Below are 23,178 nucleotides of genomic sequence, written 5' to 3'. Positions count from 1 at the left end.
GAGAAAGTAGCCATTGCTCCCGAATGGTTCCTGAATGGTTGTGGTGGATTTGAGGTTCGGATGTGAAGAGGTGCCATGATCTGAGAGATTGCTGTGAGAACGGAGATACCCTAGAGAGTCAGCCCCATCCCAAGGTTTTAGTGGTCAGGAAGTCTGCCAGTTTGGGAAATTCTCAAGGCTCAGGGCTGATGAATGATGAAGTGGGCTGCCTTGAGGGAGGTGAAGTCTCTCATGCTGGCGCTGAAATCTTCCAAATTGTAGGTATAATAGCCTCACTTCCAGGCAATCTCTCTTGGGTACCCAATGTCAAAACAAAAACCAAAACAAACAAAAACCAGTGAAGACCACACTTCCGGTATAGGCACTCTCCGCTTTCGGGTGGGTCTTGAGTCACCGCGCTTCCTGATTGGCCAGCCGATTGTCGTGAGGCGTCACGTGGAGGCGGGCTTTCCAGGACCCTGGGCAGGCATGGCTGAGGCGGGAAACGTCGCCTCGGGCCTCGGCCTCCCAGGAGAAGTCTCCCAGTGGCCTCTGAAGCGCTATGGCCGCTTCATGCTCTTGGACTCCCGAGAGTCACCTGGGCCTAGCTCGGAAGGTGCTGCAGCATCCTCGCCCTCATGGAAGGTGAGGCCTGAGGGTGGAAAGGACTTCAGCTGTTAGAGCCCCAGGGAAGGAGGGAGGACCCTGGCCAGCAGGCACATAGGGCCAGTGCCCCACCCTCACACCCCTATGAGGACCGGAGGGGGTGATTGCTAACATGGCAAACTTGTGTCTGAGTAGGAACCGGAGGCATAGTTGTGGTTGATTTCATTCTCAAACTAATTATGCAAAGGTAAGATAAACATTCACATAGTCAGCAAATACTGGTTGGACATGCTAGACACTGTTCAGTTTGCTAGGGATTTAGCATGGAGCAAGGCCTAAATGGTCCCTGCTCTCCTGCATGGTTTTGTTTGCTTTTTTATGGTGCTGGGTAATCTAAGTGCCCCATCCCTAAGCTGTTTCTCTTGACTCATTGGACCTAGTTTTCTGAGAACATAGTATTTACCCAGATAACGATGTAAATTGTGGCAGGGATAACTACGCCATCCATAGCTCAGTCGTCATGTTCTTTGGTAGTCAAGCACCTCCATAAGACTAAAGTTAGAGTCTAGCTGTTTTTATTTTGGTGTCAAGCATGTGCCTTACCACTGAGCTACACTGCTAGCCCCTGAAGTCCAGCTTTGATGCTAAGTCTTCATGTCCTGGATTAAGCTGCTTGGCTTCTCTGAATCTCATTTATTGTAAAACAAATAATATCTTGGCGTCATAGTAAAATAAGTATAGTAGAGACAAAACAGGAATAAAAATAACAGTCTTACTTCATAAGGCATGTGTGCACATACACTGAGGTGTTTGTTTTTGGATCACTGTTGGTTAGATAAAAGTGAAGAGACACATATACGCCAGGCGGAAGGTATGTCATGGGAAAGGCTCCACACCTGAGAAAACTTTAGATCTTAGCAGGTCTAACATGTAGAGAGAAGTCAAAAGATTGGCGCCTAGGGAGCCAAGGGAATGATAGTGGTATCAGTGTCTGGAGAGGAGGCTAGGTGTCTTGCGACTATTATCTTAGAACCCACGGGGAAGCCACAGGGAGGGGTTCACTCATTTTCTTCTTTGACAAATCACTCTGTCTTTGTAGATGGAATTAACAGTGTCAGTGAATTCAGGAAGAGAAGAGCTAATGCCACCTCAGACCTGCAGGAAGAGGGGGTGATAGCAGAGGTGGGGAAACAGGACTTTGGAGGATAGAAATGAAAGGCTTGGCGAATGATTGAATGTGAGCAGTGAGGGTAAAGGGATTTGGTTTCTGGCAGAAGCAATAAGAGGGGAATGGGATGCACTGGAGGGGAAACAGGAAGATCTAAGACTTCAGGTTTGCCCATGCTGAGTGTTGTGGGCACGATGGGATGCCAGCTGTACTCAGTTCTGGACTCAGAAGGCAGATCTGGGCTGGGTGTGTGACGGTGTGCGTTAGCATCATGGAGGTGATACAGTCCCGAGGTTCGAAGAGATTCCAGGATCTGTTCCCATGGTAGTACAACAGCTGCTGGTCAGATTGAAGTGTCAGAACCTCACAGAGAGCCCAGGGCTGGAGAGTTGCAAAGTACCCAGGAGAATGAGGAGAGTTCTCTCGGGAGGGAGAGAACGCTTGTTAAGTTTGTGGAACGATGCCGCCAGGTAAAATAACGATGAGAGGGCATCCATTTTATTTAGCCACCTGAAGGGTTGTTCATGGCCAAAGAGGCGTTTGAGTGAGTGAAGGGAGTAGACGCCAGCCAGAAGTGGATTGAAAAGCGACTGATAGGTGAATAAATACAGCCAAGTGCACAGTTTTGAGAGCTTTGGCTAGGGATATGAATAGAAATAGGGCATTGTGAATTATTCATGACTTTCTGAAATATTAGAGTAAACGGTATTCTAAAACTGGAAATCAATCTATTTAGGCCCATTTAAAAAAATCATTAAACACCTTGTTGTGCTCTTGTGGAACTCTGTATCCTAAAAGAAGTTGTAGGCCAAAAATGCAAAATGGAGTGAGGAGGAGTTCAATGCAAGTGTGACGGATCTATAATTGGATCTTATAAAAGGCCAGGGATGCTGGAGGACATATTTAACTTCCGAGACTGCGTCCGTAGGCTCCTCGATAATTTCTCCTAGCAACTCTTTAATCCCTTTCAATCCTTTTCTCCATGTTGGGTGCACTGGCTCAGATTCAGCCAGGTAACTCTTATATTGCAACCCAGAGCATGGCCAATTTGGCCATTTTAAGGTGTCAACAGTTGTTACAATTTTTACCTCCTCTTTGCAAAGCTCTTCATAATTGCTTGTAAGGAATAGCACTTTTCAGCGGTTCTCAAATGTTTGACATAACACTGTGGCCATAGTGACAAGGGATGAAGTCGGCGTGTGAAGGGATTTTGAAAACTGGACCTTTGTACCTTGCTTTGACTCTGTGCCCAGCCATTCTGCCCGCTCTGATCAGTTTCATCTTAGGTCTGTCATATCTTTCTTTTAAATGAAAGAGGAACAAGATTTGTTCTATTTTATAGGCACTGTGACTATTGTATAATAATAAAAATAATACTGTACTCTTCAAGTCCCTTGTGAATTTCTTTTAAAAACGTGTGGTACCTACAGTAAAACTGTGTGTTATGTGTTACACAGAAATTTATTATAATAAGGTTTTTTTCAAATAGAATGTTTCGAATTCAACTGTGGATAAACCCATTTTGAATTTTTTTTTAAATTTTATAGAGCAACTCTGTTCTCTTGATCCCATATTTGTAGTTATTTAGCTTCAAAGAGGATGCTCATCACAGTAGCCACGTGCTGACAAAACTGCCCACCTAGGAGAGAGAGAGGAATAGTGCAAGACTTCTCAGACCACAAGTCCCAGTTGGAGGTGAGGTCAAGTTAGGAGATATCAAGTTTGTGGTATACAGAGGAAGTCTGCCGTGCTGACTCCATGTACTTCTCTGGATTGTTACTGCTTGCCACACAGTTTGGCAGCAAATCAACATTTTTGTAACAGTGAACAAAACAAACTAAAAACCCCAAACCCACCACAGTTTACAGCTTTGCTACTCAGGCATCAGTGTTCATATTCGCCCTGTAGGGATTTTATTAAGATGCAAATTCTGACTCCATCAGAATAGAGTGTTGTGGGGAATGAGATCTGTCCTCATAGTGAGCTCCCGAGCATGGCTGTTGCTTTGAGAGGGAGGGACTTGGAAGACCTTGAGTGAAGTGAGCAGCTTTGTAGTGCAATTAATAAAATGAATTTATAAAGGTAGGACTAAGTTAGATTCAAAATGGATATGCAAATATTTTATTAATAGGGTTAATATTTAAGCCACATGTCCTCATCTAAGGCAGAAGAGCAAATGAAATACAAACTTGAACTTGATTTTTGTCCCTTATATTTATTGGCCCAGCCTTTCTGACAAAAATTACCTTCACAGATTGGTCCATTTTTATAATTTGCTCTGTTAATTTGAGAATTTTGAAAGGTGATGTTAATTGCAGATTGCTTTTTCAATTAAAGTTTTACCATGTTTTTCAGATTCTAAGTATTTCCCAGACATGCATTAATGGGTTGAACCTGACGACTTCTTAGGTTATTTTTTCAAAGAAAAAAAAGAAGTGATCCTTTCATTTTTGTAGGAGAACCTTAAAATAATTGCCCTACTTAGAAACTAAGAGATGGAATACGAAGTTTGTACTGGAGATGAACTTTTAATGTGAGTTCAGTGTAGAGTGTGCTTTGAGGCCCCTTCTCCGTCATGTCTCTAGTGCCGCTGTGCTCCCTGCCACATGGTAAATCCTTAGAAATATTTGTCTGAACGTGTTGCTGCCCTGGAACTCATGTAGATCAGACTGCCTTGAACCCAGGAGAGATCTGCCTGTCTCTGCCTCCCAAGTGCCGGGATCAAAGGTGTGAGCCCCTTTGCCTGTCTCTTACTACAGTCCCAAGAAGCCAATATTATTTTCAGATGAATCAGCTGAAACCAAGGGATGTTCTGTGGCTTTTCTAAGCATTTAGAAAGAAGTTGGGAGTAATTCAGACTCCAGTTTCCTTGTCTGTAAAGCTTGTGCTTTTAATTACAGTGCTGCTCGCCTTAGAAATGTTATTATTTCAGGGGTTTTCAAAGTAGCATGTAAGGCGAACACGATTAAGATGATTTTGTTAAGGACAACTTAAGAGTCAGTAAAATTTCGAGAAAATTGCTTAAAAGTAATAGCAAAATAGCAGTGTTCTTTTGTGTATTGGGTGATTTTTTTTTAAGTAGGTCCTTATTGTTGTGAATTTTAAGTTGTTACGTCCAGGAAAATTTCATGTTCCTATAAATACTTCAGCAACATCCTCCCCCCTCCACCCGCCCCACGGGATAAGTTACTTGGAAACAGTTGCATTCTTTCAAGTCTGTTTTTAAACCATGTGAAGGTCAGCAGAGCACTTGGTTTAGGACTAACCCTCACCGACTCCTGAAGGAAAATTCTTGAGGGAACGCTACCCATTGGCCCATAAATGAAGCGTCTTTTGCTCCATTTGCTCTCGCTGCTGAGCAGTAGGCAATGCTCAGTGCTCTGTATGGGTCTAGGCAGTGCTTCCTTAAATACTTAGAGGTGGCTCTTTTCCCCAGCCGTGTGTGCTAAGCAGAGCCGCGCTGTGGACTGTGTCCACTCCAGGTGTGAGCTGGTATTCTCTTCCATGTATTCTTGCCTCTCTGGTCTCCTTGGCCATACAGCTCCATCCCTTAAACTCAGGGAGGCCTCCCCAGATCCTGATGGGGTTGGTGTTTGTTGTTTTTTATTGCCCTTCACTATGGAAATTCTCCAGGCAGTGAGAGACATTACTGACGTCTGTATGACCCTTTATAATTTGCCTTTTTCTGACTTCTTCCTATTTATATTTTACAGCTCTTTGCGGGCCATGGTAGGAGAGCTCACTTCATTTCTTGTAATTTCTCAGAAATCCTATCCTTCGTTGCCTGTACCCAATAACTTGAAAATGGATACTCCCTCTAATTTATTCCATATTTTTGTTGTTTTAGGCAGGAGAGTAAATTTGACCCCTGTTACTTCATGCTAGCCTGAAAAGGAAGTCCACATTGGGCCTTTTGGGTTGCTTCCCCTTTGTCTTTCTCCCCCATAAGTCATGACCTCACCACTGATGGTTTCCCTGGAGACACTATGGAACTGTCACTGGGATTCAGTCCATCCTTTTGTTGTTTGTTTGAGACAGGTCTTACCATGTGTCCTCGGCTGGTCTCTGTTCCTGCTTCAGTTCCTCCAGTGCTGGGATTGCAGGGGTGTTCCACCACACCTGACCTCACACAGTCTTAAAATACCACGTTGACCTTAACAATATAGTTAAATTCTCAGAAGAGCATCATTAGATAATTTTGTTGTTAAACTAACATCTTTGTCTAACTATAAAGTACCGTGTCAGTAAACGTTACTGTTTTATGGGATCAGGGTTATGTATGTGGTCCTGGGGCTTATTTTGGACTGAGACACGCCATTCTGTAGCTGTGGCTGTTAGGTATCCCAGTATTGAGTTAGAATAGGTAGAGTGGACCACTGGAGCCACGTTCCTCAAGGCAGACAGAGGCTTTGCATGCACTTCTTTCCGCGTGTATCACATGGACTGCTCATAGTCTTTGGGTCGTAGATGGTTTAGACAAGAAGCTAAAACCTGGCTAGTTAAATGCTTACCAAAGGCTGGCAAGGGAGGTGAAAAGATAGGTTCTAAAGCCTTGATCTTCCTCATTCTGCCACATGCCGCTCCTTTCTGTGTTGGTATAGTTTCTCCTGAAGATGTAGAATTACTGTCAAGAGTTACTGTTCTCTTAGTAAGCATCCATTTTTAAAATTTATTTATTTAGTTATTTATTCTTCTGTCATATATTACATCCTGACCACAGTTCCTCCTCCCTCCTCTCCAGTCAGTCCCTCTTCCCCACACTCCCTTTCCCTCAGATCCACTCCTCCTCCTTTCCCTTCAGAAAAGAACACGTCTCCCAGTAATAACAACTGAACACAGCGTAATAAGTTACAATAAGACTAGGCACAAACCCTTGTATCAAGGCTGGACAAGGCAACCCTTTCCTGGTAGGAAGGAAAGGGTCCCAAGAGCAAGCAAAAGCGTCAGAGGCAGTCCCCACTCCCACTAGGAGTCCCACAAAGAACACCAAGCGACACAGCTGTAACATATATGCAGAGGACCTAGGTCAGTCCCATAGAGACTCCCTGGTTGTCACTTCAGTCTGTGGGCCCCTCTGAGTCCTGGTTAGTTGATTCTTTGGGCCACATTCTTGTGGCGTCCTTGAACCCTCTGGCTCCTACAATCCTCTCTTCCCCTCTTCCCTGGGATTCCCCAAGCTCCACCTAATGTTTGGCTGTGGGTCTCTAATCTGCTGCTGTCAGTTGTGGGATCAAACCCTCTGATGATGATGCTAGGCTCCAATCTATAAGTGTGGCAGACTATCATTAGGAATCATTTTATTGACTTTTTTTCCAGTGTGTTTGGTTCTATCAGTCTCTGGTTCCTGGCCCTCCAGGCAGGGTTGTGCTTGGCTCCCTTTGGTGGCATGGGTTCCAAGTTGGATCAGTCATTGGTTGGTCACTCCCAGAAGTTCTGTGCCACCTTTCCCCAAGCACATCTTGCAGGTAGGCTAAATGATAGGTTGAAGGTTTTGTGGCTAGGTTGGTGTCCCAGTTCCTCCACTGGAAGCTTTGCTTGGTTAACAGATGATGATCAGTTCAACAACTGATAGATGGGACCTCAGGAAACTGAAAAGCTTCTATAAGGCAAAGGACATAGCAATAGATCAAAATCAGCAGCCTACAGAATGGGAAAAGATTTTTCACTAATTCCACATCTGACAAAGGGATAATATCCAAACTGTATAAAGAACTCAAGAAACTAAACATAAACAAAACAAATAACTCAATTAAAAATGGAGTACAGGCCCGATGGTGGTGATGCACCACCTTTAATCCCAGCACTTGGGAGGCAGCGGATCTCTGAGAGTTCAAGGCTAGTCTGGTCTACAGAGTGAGTTTCAGAACAGCCTGGGCTGCTACACAGAGAAACCCTGTCTCAGAAAGGGGGAAGAGAGAGAGAGAGAGAGAGAGAGAGAGAGAGAGAGAGAGAGAGAGAGAGAGAGGGACAGACAGACAGACAGACAGACAGACAGACAAAAGAAAAAAGAAAAGAAATTGGCTGGTACATGAATGGAAAGGATGGAACTAGAAAAGAATCATCCAGAGTGAGGTAACCCAGACCCAGAAAGACAAAGATCTTTCATCTTAAATCCACAGCTGGAGTAACTCCAGTGCCAGGAACCGAGCCTTCCTTTATTTTGTTCTTCTGCTGTCCACGGCTATTGTGATGGTAATATTGTCAGCTTGACCATTTCTAGACATCCTTGAGACAAGCCTCTGGGCACACTTGTGGGAAGTTGTCTAGATTAGGCTAGCCTCTGGGTATGCCCATGAAGGATTTTCTTCCTTCAGCTGACTGGAGTGAGAGGCCCTACTCAGGATGCGGGCGGCACCATCTCATGAACTTGGATCCTGGGTTACATTCACAGCTTTCAACATTCTGACTGTGGCTGCCACGTGACCAGCTACCCCAAGCTCATGCTCTGTGACTTCTGTGCTTATCGAACCCATGAGCCACAGTAAACCTTCCTTCCTCTGTTGCTTTTGTCTCGGGTTGTTTTATCACAGCACTGGGAAAAGAAACCAAGACATTGGATGAGTCTAAGAAAGAACCAGTGTCCTAGAAGCTTGAAGGAGGGATGACATGGACAGAATATGGTCTCCTAAGGAGTTCTCTGTAAACACCATATGTTGCTTCACCTTACAACATGGGAGACAGAGCTTAAACCCACACAGATTGCTATATGCCACAAGGTCATGTGTCTTCTCACCATATAAAAGGAAAATAAATATCTGAGGTTAATTGGCAGTTAATTAATACATCTCTGACTCTGATGGCTTATTTCTGAGTCTGTGGTTGGAACTCAGAAGGCATTTGTAATGACAGTACTGTTGTACATGTGTCCCCCAAAGATGGGTGTGCTGGAAACCTGGTCTCTAGTGTGATGGAGGTCTAGTGCATGATAATTAGGCCACACATGGTAATTAGCACCATACTCAGAAAGGATTAATGCTGGTCTCACAGCATGACCCTGTGCTTCCAGTGCCTTCTATCCGCAAGCATGTTTCCTTTTTGCTTCTATACTGTGTTATAATATGACCAGGGAGCCTCACCAAAGTCCAGGCTTATGCAGCCACTCAGTCTTGGACTCTGAGCCTGCAAAACCATGAGCTGAAGGAGCCTGTTTATAGAGTACCCAGTCTCGGGATTTCATCATACCAACAGAAAGTGGATTAGTGAGGTAACAAAATTAACTGTTACTTAGTGTGTAAATACTGTGTGTTCATTCCGGGCATGGTGCCTGGCTGATGCCCCATAAAGTTTATTGAATGGGTGAATCAAAGCCAAGCGTTCTGCCGAGCATCTAACCTCACAATGTCCTTTAGTCTTTGAAAATTCTATACACAGGGCTCCTTAAGATTTTATACTTCCAGCCCTTCACAACCAAGTAATTTTATGCAATTTTGGATGCATAAGTATATAAACTAGATAATAGAAATCAAACATTTACTGATGATAAATCATAAATTATTTATTTAAAAACAACTCTTTTGTTGTACCTGTTTAATTTTACTCATAGAATTAAATGTTAGCAGATTTTTTTTTAAATTGTATTTTGTAGCGCACCATCGGTATGTTTTAGTTGATGTTTTAGTTTTATAATTGTCAGTGATAAGAACCACTTTATATCAATAAGTAGCACAAGATGGCAGAAATATGTTTAAAGCCATTTCAAAACTTGTTGGAAATTCTTTTTTAGTCCCAAGCCAAAATTCATTTAATGAACTTTTCCTTATGACAATTTTTATGGAACCCAAGCCAGCAACTCAAATATCAGTTTTTAAAAATTGATTTTATATATGTGTGTGTGCCTACATCTGTGCATGCATACCACATGAATAGTATGCCCATGGAGGCCAAAAGGGCATCAGCTCTTTTGTATCTGGAATTATAGAAGGCTATGAGATGTCATGTGGGTGCTGAAAATCGAACCCAGCTCCTCTGTAAAAATAGTCAGTAATCTTAACTGCGGAGCCACCTCTCCAGGCTTCAAACAGCAACTAATTTTTAAAATTAATTGAAGTGTATGTATTGTGTGTGCATGTGAGTGTTTGTGTGTAAGTGCAGGTGTCCATGGAGGCCGATGTCAGGGGCTTTGGCTCTCTTTGGAGATTGTGTTGCGGGCAATCGTAAGCTCCCCGACACGGGTGCTGGGAGCCAAACTTTGAGGTGCTCTTCAAGAGCCGTCTCTCTAGTCCCTCAAACAGCATTTTTTTTTTAATTTTTGAGTCAGGCTCTGTCCTAGTTTCTGTTTTATTGCCAGGATGAGGCAGCATAGCCAAGGCAACTCATGAAAGAAAGCATTTAATTGGGGGCTGGCTTACAGTTTCAGAGGGTTAGCACATGACCGTCATGGCAGGCAGCCATGGTGACGGGTAGGCAAGCAAGGCCCTGGAACAGTAGTAGCTGAGAGCTTACATCTGATCCGCAAGATAGAGGCAGAAAGATATTACTGCTGTGTCTGGTGTCAGTGACACATGTCCTCTAACAGGGCCACACCTGCTATCCCTTCCTAAACACCCTACCAGTTGGAAACCAAACATTCAAATATGAGCCTATGGGGGCCATTCTCACCCAAACCACCCTACAGTCTCTCTGTGTAGTCCTGGGTCCTCTGGAACTTGCCATGTAGACCAGGCAGGCCTTGAACTCACAGAGATCCACTCCCTCAACCTCCCAGGCAAACAGCAGGCAAGCATTTTATTACCTTAGAATACATTATATTCTAATGTAATATAAACTAGGGGTGTGCTGAGGACTGACGGGGAAAGCACTAAAAGTAGCAGGTTCCCACTGCTCACCACCTTTCTGTAAGAGCAGAAGGCTTTGTATGCGCAGTAAACACTGCATTCATTACACACAGCGGTCTCCACTTCTAGCCCGGGTGTTTCAAGCAGTATGCATCCGTGTGTGGCGTAAGTACACGTGGAGGGCACGGTGTCCATGTTGTGCTCAGTAATCAGGCTGCAGTGAAGTCCCATCACGCAACATGGGTGAGCGCTGCCAAACTTCAGAGTCACTCTGCGGTTGACTTAGAACCGTTTCTTGGCCGTTGGTACATTCTGCTCTTGGTAGATTTTTTTTTTCACTACCTCCATATTCAATTATGGGACCATGACCCAGTTAACAAGCTGAGCAAAAGTTTGCACGGTAGTGAGTCCTATTTCGATATTACAGATGGAAAAAGTAATTATACTTGTAAGTGGTAAGCCTGAGATTTGATTCGAGGTCTACCTGACTCCAGTAACGTCTTTTATGAAGTGGTAGTTGTCAGTACTATCCAAATACTCTATAATTTCCCTTGGTCCCTGTTAAGGTGTGTGTGCCCGGGATGCGACTAGTTTGGGGCAATGAAATGTGAGCATAGTTGGCACGTCATGGGCAGAAGCTTGACGAACCGGTGCCTGATTGCTCTTCCTTCTTCCTTCGGCACACTTGTCCGCGCTGTAGTGTGGCAGGCAGTGGGAGAGAGACAGAAAAGACAGGTGGGCAGTGAGCGAGAAGTGCATCTTTGGCGTTTTGGAGGCGTGTCAGTGTCTGTAGTGTGCTCCAGCACATCCTGGCTGGCACAGACGTGTTCCATACTTATGGTGTTGTCTAAATGGATCATAGCTGCACACATTGTTGCGTACCTCAGACTTTGAGAAAGGACCTTGTAAATGATGTTCCCACATTTTTTTCTTATGACAAAATCATTACTTGTTCCAAAACATCTAGTTTATAAATACATATTTCTACCTTGGGGTCAGGCTTCGTTCTCTTTCTTCAAAAACAAAAGCTTAATTTCGTACAGCAGACATAGTTTCCATGGAGGCCATGACGTGTTTGCATAACATTCTTTAAGGGGGAACTTATCTGGACAGATACAGTGGAGAAGAATGTTTTTAGCTTGGTGGTTTAAGGAGTCTTACAAGTTACAGTTTAGAGGGAAGCCCACAAGTCCCCAAACTCCTCAGTTTTGGTTTGTTTGTTTGTTTGTTTTTTCCTACCCACCACACACTGTAAAACTCTGTTAGGAACGACTAAGGCTGCAGCACTGAGAAGGCTGGCCAGCCGAGCCCAGCTGCCTGGTTATGTAGTACCCGGGGTCGCCTCGGTTCCCAGTGATAGCCCTGCTCTCGAGCTTGCTTTAAAATCTTTAATTCCCAGCCTGGAGGGATGGCTCAGCCGTTAAAGGCTAGGATCACAACCAAAAATATAAAATATTTAATTTTCATGTAAAAATGTACTTTGCATATTGGAACTGTTAGGTGCTCCCTGGTTTTGTGAATTGGTAGAAAATTCGAAAGGAAAATATGAGAGTTACCAAACGTAAGTATGTCAGGGAAGGACCACTTTCCAGTCTATTTGGTGTTTGGTGGTGGTGATCTGTCTGTCTGTCTTTCTGTCTTCCTTCCTTCCTTCTGTCCATCCGTCTGTCTGTCTGTCTATCTGTCTGTCTTTTTTTTTTTTTAGACAGTCTCATCATATAATAGAAGACCTCGTGATCCTCCTGCCTCAGCTTTCCAAGCGTTGTGATTACAGGCATGCAACCCCATACCTGCTTTAGTTGGTGTTTGGTTTGTTGTTGTTGCTGTTTGTAGGATTTATTAGTTTGTGCAGATTTTCTTATATGTTTTGTGGTGTGTGTTCCTGCATGTATGTACATTCCCATGCAGGATCCAGGAAGACTTTTGCCACCTCATGTCCTGAGGCAGGGTCCCTAGCTGAATATGAAGCTTGTCAGCTCTGCTTGCCTGACTAGCCAGCTTGCTCTGGTGGTTCTCCATCTCCCTCTTCTGTACTCTGGGATTGCAGGTGCAGTGTGTGCACACTCAACTTGAGTGTAGGCTCTGGAGATCCAACTCCAGCCTTCATACTTACACGCCAAGGGCTTTGCCGTCTGAGCTGTTGCCACAGCTCAACCTGAGGAACTTCTAAGGTTTTTTCTTTTTGTTATTGTTGTTGTTAGAGTCTCAGATAGCCCAGATTAGCCTCAGGCCTACAACAACCAGAGATGACCTTGAATTCATGATTCTCCAGCCTCTTGAGTGAACGTGTTCTAACTCCAAAAGTCAGGTTTAGAGGCCTGGATAATTTCATGACCAGTAATCTTATTCTTAAGAGTATGTGGCAAAGATGGAGAATTATGTTTCATGCCATGGTACACTTACTTTATTTTGTAAGCTCAAAAATGAAAAAAAATACATATATCATTACTTTTAGGGGTGCATGGGGAAGGTTTTGGGTTATTGATCTTATTATTGTTAAAACTGTATTTCTGTAAAATAAAAAGGCAAGCTGTACCATTTATAGTGAGGATGTGGCAAGACCATGTTCTTTAGCCTAATATACTCTAGAAATCTGTAGAAAGGACTTACAGTTGGCACTCCTACATAGCACATCTGCACAGGGTTTGTATTTTATAATGTGTAAATCAGCAGTTGGACAACATAGAAAGCTGTGTCAGTTTCTGAGAGGTCTTAAAGGCAGAAAACAGAACCCTCAATTAGGTACTTAATTTAATTTGTCACTAATCTGAAGATTAATTTATCTCATCCTTCAGGTAACTATAATTTAGAATAAGTACATTTGAAAATTGTTGATATTTTTGCGTACTTCTTTTGACTTTTCTACTTCATTTTATATTTCTATTGTGAAGATTGCATCAATATATGCATTAAATTATGAAAAGAGTCTATATTATAATATAAGTCAGTGTTTAGGCTTCTCTCTGATTATGTTATATACATAAGCTTTTGATGGGCAGCCTCAATTCTCAGCATATGGCTTTATATTGATGGTAAAGTAATCCTTATTCTCTCAACACCTAACAATAAATGGTTTTTTTTGTTATGACTTGATCACTAGAGGTAGCATTTTCTTTGAACTTTCCATACTATGTTAACTTGAACATTGAAGTAAAATGCTAAATTATCAATCGTTAAAGGTATTTCCAAAGAGTCAGAGATAAGCAGCCTACACCATACCTAGATTATGCTAAGTGCTACAACATTGGAATTTCTCTGTAAAATGTGGGCACTATATTAAAATCTTAAACACAGTGTTCTTGACCTCTATAGTAAGGTGAATGCCTTCCTTAGCCTTGGTTCACTTAGTTATCAAAGAACATGGAAACATATTATAATGCCAGGTGGGGGTTGGGAGGTAGCATTATGTTCTTGTTAGTGTTGTAGGTGTGTCCATGTGTGCATGGTCCTGAGGTCAGAGGTTGATGTCCGCTATCTTAACTCAACACTCTGTGCCATTGTTTTTGGGGACAGTCTCTTACTAGCCTGTAATTTGTGGGTTTGCCTAGCCTGTGAGCTTCAGGAGCCCATCGTTCCGTCTCCCTTCCCCACCAGGGCTAGAGTGACAGGTGTACCGCTGGCTCTCCCTAGCATCAAACTCGGGTCCTTATGTTTGTGCAGCTCCTCTCTGTCACTCAGGGGATGGTTTTTATTCTAAATAATTTTAAATATAAACCCAGGTAGAAAAAATAGTGTGGTGGCCAGTGATATGATCCCATCCTTAGAAACATTTATAGACTGTACCAGAAGAATTTTAGAACTGGTAAGCAAATATTGCAAAATAGCAGAATACAAAATTCACAGCAGACTTTCTGAGCAAGAAATCAGGAACACAATCTCATTCATTGTCGCCTCAAAAAAAAAAATGGTAAAATTTCTAAACCTAGCTATGAAGGTGAAAATTTCTTTAATAAAAATGATAAAACACCATAAAAAGAATTTAAAAGACAAACAATGGAATAGCAGAATTAATAGAGTAAAAATGCCATATTGTCCGTATTGTTGAAGGTGATCTACAGTCAGTGTAATCACCCTCAAAATACTGGTAATTCTTCAATAAAATTAAAAAATAAATAAATAAAATAAAATCATTGCGGAAGCTAAAAGACCCTGAATAAAATCTTTAGCAACAGGGCAGCTCTGGAGCAGCTTCCTCTGACCACTCGCACGCCCTTTCTGTGAGTTAGTAATAAGTAGGATCTAGAGGTTGATCAAACTCAAGTTGATTTCACTGAGACCGGCTAGAGTGGTTTGGTTTTCCTCTGCTAGGAGAATGTCATGTCTAATTTTCTCTTTCTGTCATTGCTCTTGATATATGATGCCTACATATATAAATTAGAATTTATAAAATTTTGGTAGAGTAATTATTGTTCTGATTTTATTTTCTGGACTGTTATATGCCCCACCCCACTTGTATTTGCCTTAAGTAACCCCATGGTTATCCTACATAGCAAAAGTAAAGTCGGTGCTTGATTCTTCTTCTTCATTTGTCACTTAAAGAATGGGTTCCCCTGAATCCTCAAACACTAAATTGTTCTTGTGTCTAACTGGGAGCTTCAAAGAGCTTTCTCTATGCCTGGAATTTAGGAATTTCACTGGGATGTGTCCAGTTCTTGATTTTTTTTCTCTTGTGTATTCAGTGTCTTCCCTTGGTCTGTTTCCCACCCCATCGCCACCATTTCTTTTTCTGACTCTGAATCTTGGTCCCTGTGTCTTATACTATCACTCATAATTTCTTCTCTTTATGTTTTCCCCTACAATTCTAAGTATTTCTTTCTTGACCATTAATTTGACCTCACTGTCCAGGCAATTCTTTAATTACCTATTGAATGTTTCTTTTCATAAAGCATAATTTAACTCTGAGACTTTACTTAATGTTATTAGTAATCATTACTTTTGTTCAGGCTGTTGGTCTCCTGGAACTGTTTTGTTCCTCTAGGCTGTCCTTATTTTGGGTTTCTCCCTCCCTCCCTACACCACCATATATATTAATTGTACAGAAATAATGGGTTTCATCCTCCTGCAGAGGAGTAGGGAGTACTTGTTGGAGCCTGGGAGGTGGAGAGAACTTGAGAGCACACTGTCCTTCTGTAGGGCAAGGCTTACCCAGGCACTGCGATTTTGTCTTTCCCCAGCATTACATGCTCAGAGTCTCACAGTTTCCCTTCTAGAGAGGAAAGCATTTTGCCTGCTCCTTTATGTGGCCTTGGAGACCTCAGCCCACTCTTTAGAAACACTTGAGTGCTGGTCTTCATCGTGTTCCAGGAAGGTAATGGGCATTTGGATCGCACTGGGAAAAGGAAGACCGCAGGTTAGAATCCAACTACCATTTTCCCCCACGAACCCTGTAGAACTTCTTAAATTAGACATTTTAAAACTGTATGAACTTATTATATAGAGTTTTAAATGAGGGATTGTGGCAGATCTCTGAAAATGATGGACTCACCTGTAATCCTAGCACTTGAGAGGCTGAGGTAGTAGGGCTGCTGTGGGTTTGAGGCCAGCTTGGCATCCTCTCCTGATAGCTGTGTAGCTCTCTCGTGCTTCTCAACAAGGCTCCCAAACTCCTCTCCCTAGTCATGCTTTGTGTGTGTGTGCGCGTGTGTACGTGTACGTGAGTACAGGTGCTCCCAGAGGCTGTGGGCACCCTAGAGATAGAGTTATAGGTGACTGTGAGCCTCCTGACATGGTTCCTGACACTCCAGCTTAAGCTCCCTTTCAGCTTCTATTCGTCCTGACGCTCATGTCTTTTCTTGTCTTCTCATTTCATTTGCTCTGTTTCTTTCCTAGCTCTTAGCATTCTCTTACAAACTAGACAATCATTTGCTGTGTTCAATATTGTACCCAGAATATTTGATACCCAGATAGGATAATTTTTGACACTTTCTTTCCCCAAGGGATGAAGTCATTTTCAGGAATAAATATGAAATTAATTAGATATTCATTTCTTATGCCAGCTGGAGATGTTTAGTTTTGTTATTAACATGCACATTAGAGGATAAGGCAGTGAAAATGCTCACAGCCATGCAGACAGTATGCGTTACTGTTGTCAGCTGTTTAACTGTGAGCCCTGGCTATGGGCTCATATAGTTTACATTATTATTTGTTTGCTAATGAATAGAATTACTATTTAGTAAAACTATATAATATCTCTAAAAGTTATGATTTAGGCAACTACACATAAAGCCACATTTTTTCTTTATTTACTTTTAAAACATTTGGCAAATTTTAAAAATGTGTGTGTGTGTGTGTGAGTGTGTGTGTGTGTGTGTATGTGCATGCATGCACGGCCATGATGTACATGTAGACATCAGAGGACAATTTTGTGGAGTCTGTTCTCTCCATCCACTTTTTACCTGGGCTCCAGGGGTCAAACTTTTGTGGCAGTTCCCTTTATCCCCAAGCTATCTCGATGGGCCAATAGTTAGTGGTTTTTAAAGAATATATTTCTCTGGGCATGGTGGCTCAAACTTGTACATTCAACACTTGGAAGGCTGAGACAGGAAGATTGGTATGAGTTTGAGACCAGACTGGTCTACAGAATGAGATAAATTTATTTAGTGTTAAGATAATATTCAAATTTAGTAAAATATTAACTTGAAAATTACATTTAGCCAAAGTTGTTATATCTTACTATTTATACTTCATTTCAGTATTTTGAATTTTTTTGAGACAGGGTTTCTCTGTAGCTTTGAAACCTGTCCTGGAACTACCTCTTCTGGACCAGGTTGGCTTCGAACTCACAGAGATCCGCCTGCCCCTGCCTCTGCTTCTGCCTCCCTAGTGCTGGGATTAAAGTGTGAGCCACCACCGCTCGGCCCAGTGCTTAAAATTTTTAGACACAGCTATAAATACCAAAAGGTCCCCTAAAATGAGGATTTGACAATCCCTGTGCTGCTTTTGTTCATTGTGAGACTACCTTTCATGTGTAGACATGAGTAGTGGAGGCCATAGACTGGAGAGTCTTTGGGAGAGTTTTGCAGAATTTTGGGGGAAAATGTGGGCTAGGGAAAAAATATATAGAAAAGTTTGGCATATTATATATACATAAAATTTTCATAGATAATATATTTCATCATTTATCATTATAAAACATGAACTCTGGGGCTGGAGAGATGGCTCTGAGGTTAAGAGCATTGCCTGCTCGTCCAGAGGTCCTGAGTTCAATTCCCAGCAACCACATGGTGGCTCACAACCATCTGTAGTGAGGTCTGGTGCCCTCTTCTGGCCTTCAGGCATACACGCAGACAGAATATTGTATACATAATAAATAAATATTTGAAAAAAAAACATGAACTCTATAATAAAAAGTTATAAATTTGGGGGCTAGTTGTGTACTCAGTGTTTAAGAACACTTAGTACTCCTGCAGAAGATATGAATTCAGTTCCGAACATCTACATGAGGCTTCTCACCAGCCTGTAATTACAGCTCCAGGAGGTCTGACACCCTCTCCTGGCATCTGTGGGCATGCACACATATGCAGAAACACATAAGTAAAAAGTATGTGTAGCACAAATCATAAACACCCAGAGACAAATATTGGGCTTCAAGATGAAGATCAGAAAAGCAAAGCAGCCAAGCCTCTAGAGAGTTCTTAACCCGTACCAAGGCTCAGACAAAGGGGCGACACCGTCCTCAACGTGACTGCAGACTGCAATGCTCTCCACCAGGCCTCAGACTGCAGTGAACTCTTGTCTCCTCCTGGCTTATGTACCTCTCTCTGCCCAGACATAACACCCATATCTCCTCTTCCCTAGTGCTGGGATTAAAGGCGTGTGACTTCCACTCCTCCTTTGTCATTGTTTGTCCCCTTGCTGAGCAGTCTGTGCCACATAGCTCCATGAGGGCAGGGTCTTTGTTTTGCTCCGTGATGTTCCCAGTGCGGAGGGGAATAACTTTGTGTAAGTTCTGTTCCTCTTTATAGATAGATCACTCTGACAGCCCAGGGTGGCCTTGAATCCTGGGACTAAAGGTGTGTGCCACCACTCCTGTACTCTAGTGACTTAGCTCTGCACTCTGATCTTCAGGCAAGCTTTATTTATTAAAACACAAATAAAATATCACTATGTGTGTGTGTAACCTTTTAAAAAGTAAAAACTTAATTAAAATGTAAACAGCTTACATGACACTGCCCTCGGTGGAGAAAAGTCTGAAGCTGCAGCGTGACATCAGAACAGTCTAAAATGAGCTGCGTTGTGTCCTGGAGACGGCTGTGATTCCACAGCTCCCTCCTGCTACTGTGCTGTGAGCTCGGATAGCGCCAGCGTCCACTGTAGACCCATGAAATGCTGGTCATCTGTGTGAGCAGTCCATCTGTCAGGAAACTGCCTATCACAAGGAAAGCGTATGTCAGTTCCCACACATTCTTCATATGAGAAATACAATTTTCTCAGTAAAAAGTGATTTCTCAGGTTGTCCCACATAAACGGCTATGTGTGACTTACAAAATATATGTTATCCAACTGTTTATAGCATGGGCAAGACGGCTTCTGGTCAACACAGGCTGGCAGAAGTTAAGTGTGAAGGCCTTAGACATGACAGGCAGAGTTTAGTCAGTGGCCAAGAGCAGGATTCAGAGAGGGTGGCTCTCTCTCAGCAAAGCCACCGTCACCTCATCTGAGTCGCTTTAGCTGCCCTTGACAGGGCCACATCAAGCTTAGTTCTATGTGCAGAGTGAGAAGCAGCGGTCTCACAGCAGCAGAGCCTGTGTGAGACAAGAGGCCACAGGGAATGATAAGAGGGTTCCGTGGGAGAAGTGGATATGGTGTCACCGATTGAAAGGAGACCAACAGATGTTTTTGTGCACCAGGCTGCACCTTGACAGCATAGGAGATGGAGAGGCTGGCGTTGGATATGCTGAGAGGAGAGAAAGGTATGGAGACAGCAGATGAGACAGGCCCTGATGGAGCTCTGGCTCATGACAGTAAACGTGTGCCAGACCATGGCCATCACCAGTTCCATGCATGCTAAGGAGTAGTCTACATAGCTGCTGGCAGGATTACCAGATATAGAGAAGAATGAAAGGCTTGGTCCATTTTCAAGGCCAGGCCAACAACTTTACTCTTCTTTAGGTAAAATCTCCATGTTGCCAGTTGTGAAGACCCTGGGAGTGTCAATCACAGTATGGCAACCCTCTTGTGAAGGCAGAAGTGAGGGAGGCTGTTGATAAACACAGCACAGGGTACAGTAGATGTTAGAACAGGGTCTCTAGGGGCACTCCTCACCTAAAAGGGGTAGGACATCAGTAAAGAGAATAAAGGACATGTAGGCAGAAGGAGCCTCTGACTTCCCTTAACCCTCAGTCAAAGGCCAACAGCATTTAGGACTTAGAACAACAAAGGCTACATTTATCACAGGTGTGGATAAGAATTGGTGACTCATATTACTAATAAAACCAGGTGGATTGCTCAGTTAGAGTATTTGTCAGTTCCCTATAGACAAAGCCCTCCCTGTTACCTACACCTGGGATGGACTGCTCCCCTACCTACCTTTAGCGTGTCTCGAGTTACACTCCTCCTTTGTCATTGTTTGTCCCCTTGCTGAGCAGTCTGTGCCACATAGCTCCATGAGGGCAGGGTCTTTGTTTTGCTCTGTGATGTTCCTCATCTTTTATTTTTATTATTATTATTATTAAAAAAATTTCTGCCTCCTCCCTACCTCCCTTTTCCCTCCCCTTCCCCCCAATCCCCTCTCCTTCCCTCTCCAGTTCAAAGAGCAGTCAGGGTTCCCTGCCCTGTGGGAAGTCCAAGGTTCTCCCCCCTCCATCCAGGTACAGGAAGGTGCGCAACCAAACAAACTAGGCTCCCACAAAGCCAGTACATGCAGTAGGATCAAAACCCAGTGCCATTGTCCTTGGCTTCTCAGTCAGCCCTCATTGTCCGCCACGTTCAGAGAGTCCAGTTTGATCCCATGCTTTTTCAGTCCCAGTCCAGCTGGCCTTGGTGAGCTCCCATTAGATCAGCCCCACCTTCTGAGTGGGTGGGCACACCCCTCGTGGTCCTGACTTCCTTGCTCATGTTCTCCCTCCTTCTGCTCCTCATTTGGGCCTTGGGAGTTCAGTCCAGTGCTCCAATGTGGGTCTCTGTCTCTATCTCCATCCATCGCCAGATGAAACTTCTATGGTGATATGCAAGATATTCATCAGTGTGGCTATAGGATAGGGCCACTTCAGGCTCCCTCTCCTCAGCTGCCCAAGGAACTAGCTGGGGCATCTCCATGGACACCTGGGAACCCCTCTAGAGTCAAGTCTCTTGCCAACCCTAAAATGGCTCCCTTAATTAAGATATCTTCTTCCCTGCTCCCATATCCACGCTTCCTCCATCCCAACCATCCCATTCCCCCAGGGTCTCCCCATCTTCCCCTCCTCATTTTTCTCTCCCCATGACCTCTTACCCCCACCCCCATCCCCAAGATCCCAATTTTGCCTGGCAATCTAGTCTACTTCGAATATCCATGAGGATAACTATGTTTTTCTTTGGGTTCACCTTATTTAGCTTCTCTAGGACCGCGAATTATAGGCTCACTGACCTTTATTTATGGCTAGAATCCACTTATGAGTGAGTACATACCATATTCATCTTTTTGGGTCTGGGTCACCTCACTCAGAATAGTGTTTTCTATTTCCATCTATTTGCATGCAAAATTCAAGATGTCATTGTTTTTTACCACTGAGTAGTACACTGACTGGGAGAAGATCTTCACCAACCCCGCAACAGACAAAGGTCTGGTCTCCAAAATATATAAAGAACTCAAGAAATTAGACTTTAAAATGCTAATTAACCCAATTAAAAAATGGGGCACTGAACTGAACAGAGAATTTGCAACAGAAGAAGTTCAAATGGCCAAAAGACACTTAAGGTCATGCTCAACCTCCTTAGCGATCAGGGAAATGCAAATCAAAACAACTCTGAGATACCATCTTACACCTGTCAGAATGGTTAAAATCAAAAACACTAATGATAGCCTTTGCTGGAGAGGATGTGGAGTAAAGGGTACACTCATCCATTGCTGGTGGGTATGCAAACTTGTGCAGCCACTTTGGAAATCAGTGTGGCGGTTTCTCAGGAAATTCAGGATCAACCTACCACCAGCAATACCACTCTTGGGAATATACCCAAGAGTTTCCCAATCATACTACAAAAGCATTTGTTCAGCTATGTTCATAGCAGCATTATTTGTAATAGCCAGAACCTGAAAACAACCTAGATGCCCCTCAATGGAAGAACGGATAAAGAAAGTGTGGAATATATACACATTAGAGTACTACTCAGCGATGTTTCTCATCTTGGACAGTGCTTAGCATCTAATAGATTTTAGCAAATACTGGTTGAATGAACAGATGAATGAATAAAGGTCAGGGGCTTTCTTGTTTTTGTTTTCTTTCCCAATAATTTATAAGAAGGGTCTATATGTGGTGGGTACCTCGTTGATGTTAACTGGTTTATCTGGATGCTTAGATGGAGCCAGAGAGACGGCCTAGTGGGTGAGAGCCTGCTGCTCTTGCAGAGGTTTGGTTCCCAGCACTCCCATGGCGGCTCTCAGTCACCTGCAACTGTCGTTTCAAGGGATCAACACTCTCCTCTGACCACCATGTGATCATGCACATCTGTGCATGTATACACACTCATGTATACACATAAAATAAATACTTAAATTTTTTAAATTTAAATTCGAATGCTTGATACATGTTTCCAGTACTTTAGACTCTTAAGTGTCTATGTGAATTAGTGGACTGTTTACAAAATTAGGAATTAAATTTTAAATTTTTGTAATTATTACTGTGTTTTGTATGTACATACTGTGAGAGTACTGTCATGTGACGACACAGCACATGACTAGAGGTCAGAGGACAACTTTGGGGAGGAGTCAGTTTTCTCCATCTGCCTTTACCTGCATTCTGGGGATCAAACGCGGGTCATCAGGCTGTGCAGCCACTTCGCAGACTCAGAATTTTGTTTTGAATTGGCTAGATCAGTCCGAGAAGATCTGTTCTATTACAGTCTCCAACTGTGGCTGTAACAGACTACCATAGATTTAATGGCCTAAAACAGCATCATGTAACTGGTAGCTCTGCAGGTCAGAGATCTAAAATGATATTTTACGGAGTTAAATTTAATGTGGGGAAGACTAAATTCTGTGTAGAAGCTCTCGGAAGGCTCCATATTTGCCTGCACCCTGCCTGGCCTCTGCCTCAACAGCAGCAATCACAATATTCCTTTCTCTGACTGGTACCCTCTTTCCCTTAATGACACGCATGATTACCCGCTTGGATAATCCAGGATAATCTCCCTATCTCAAGGTGCTTAATCACATTAGCGAAGTCCCTTTTGCTGTGTAAGATAACACTCTCAGGTTCTAGGTATTAGGACATGGACACCTTTAGCTATTAGCCTGCCTACCAGCATTTTAATAGCACTAAATCTTCCTGTCCGTGAACAAAGCTCTCTCCATGTATTTATAAGTTTATCTCAACTTGTAATGTGCCATTCTTTCACAGATTTTGTCATTTATCCCTCAGTAGTTTTTATTTTGATGATATTATAAAGCTGGGTGCTTTTGAAACCAAATTCCAGTTTCTTACTGACATATTAGTTACTTTCCTTCTTTCTGAG

General features: G+C 43.0%; 1 protein-coding gene across 1 annotated transcript in view; it reads left to right on the top strand.

The window, feature by feature from the left end:
- Positions 1-451: 451 nt before the first annotated feature.
- The window catches only part of Rec114 (REC114 meiotic recombination protein), a 93,468-nt gene continuing 70,741 nt past the window's right edge, over positions 452-23,178 (top strand). Inside the window, exon 1 of the mRNA XM_048424229.3 lies at positions 452-624. Within this exon, the coding sequence (XP_048280186.2) occupies positions 469-624 (156 nt within the window). The 5' untranslated portion in view covers positions 452-468. The remainder of the gene's footprint in view (positions 625-23,178) is intronic.

This window comes from Myodes glareolus, chromosome 4 (assembly GCF_982192425.1).
Source record: "Myodes glareolus chromosome 4, mMyoGla1.1, whole genome shotgun sequence".
Taxonomy (NCBI): Eukaryota; Metazoa; Chordata; class Mammalia; order Rodentia; family Cricetidae; genus Myodes; species Myodes glareolus.
The sequence above is the reverse complement of the archived record's forward strand: the minus strand, read 5'-3'. Positions and strand labels throughout refer to the sequence as shown.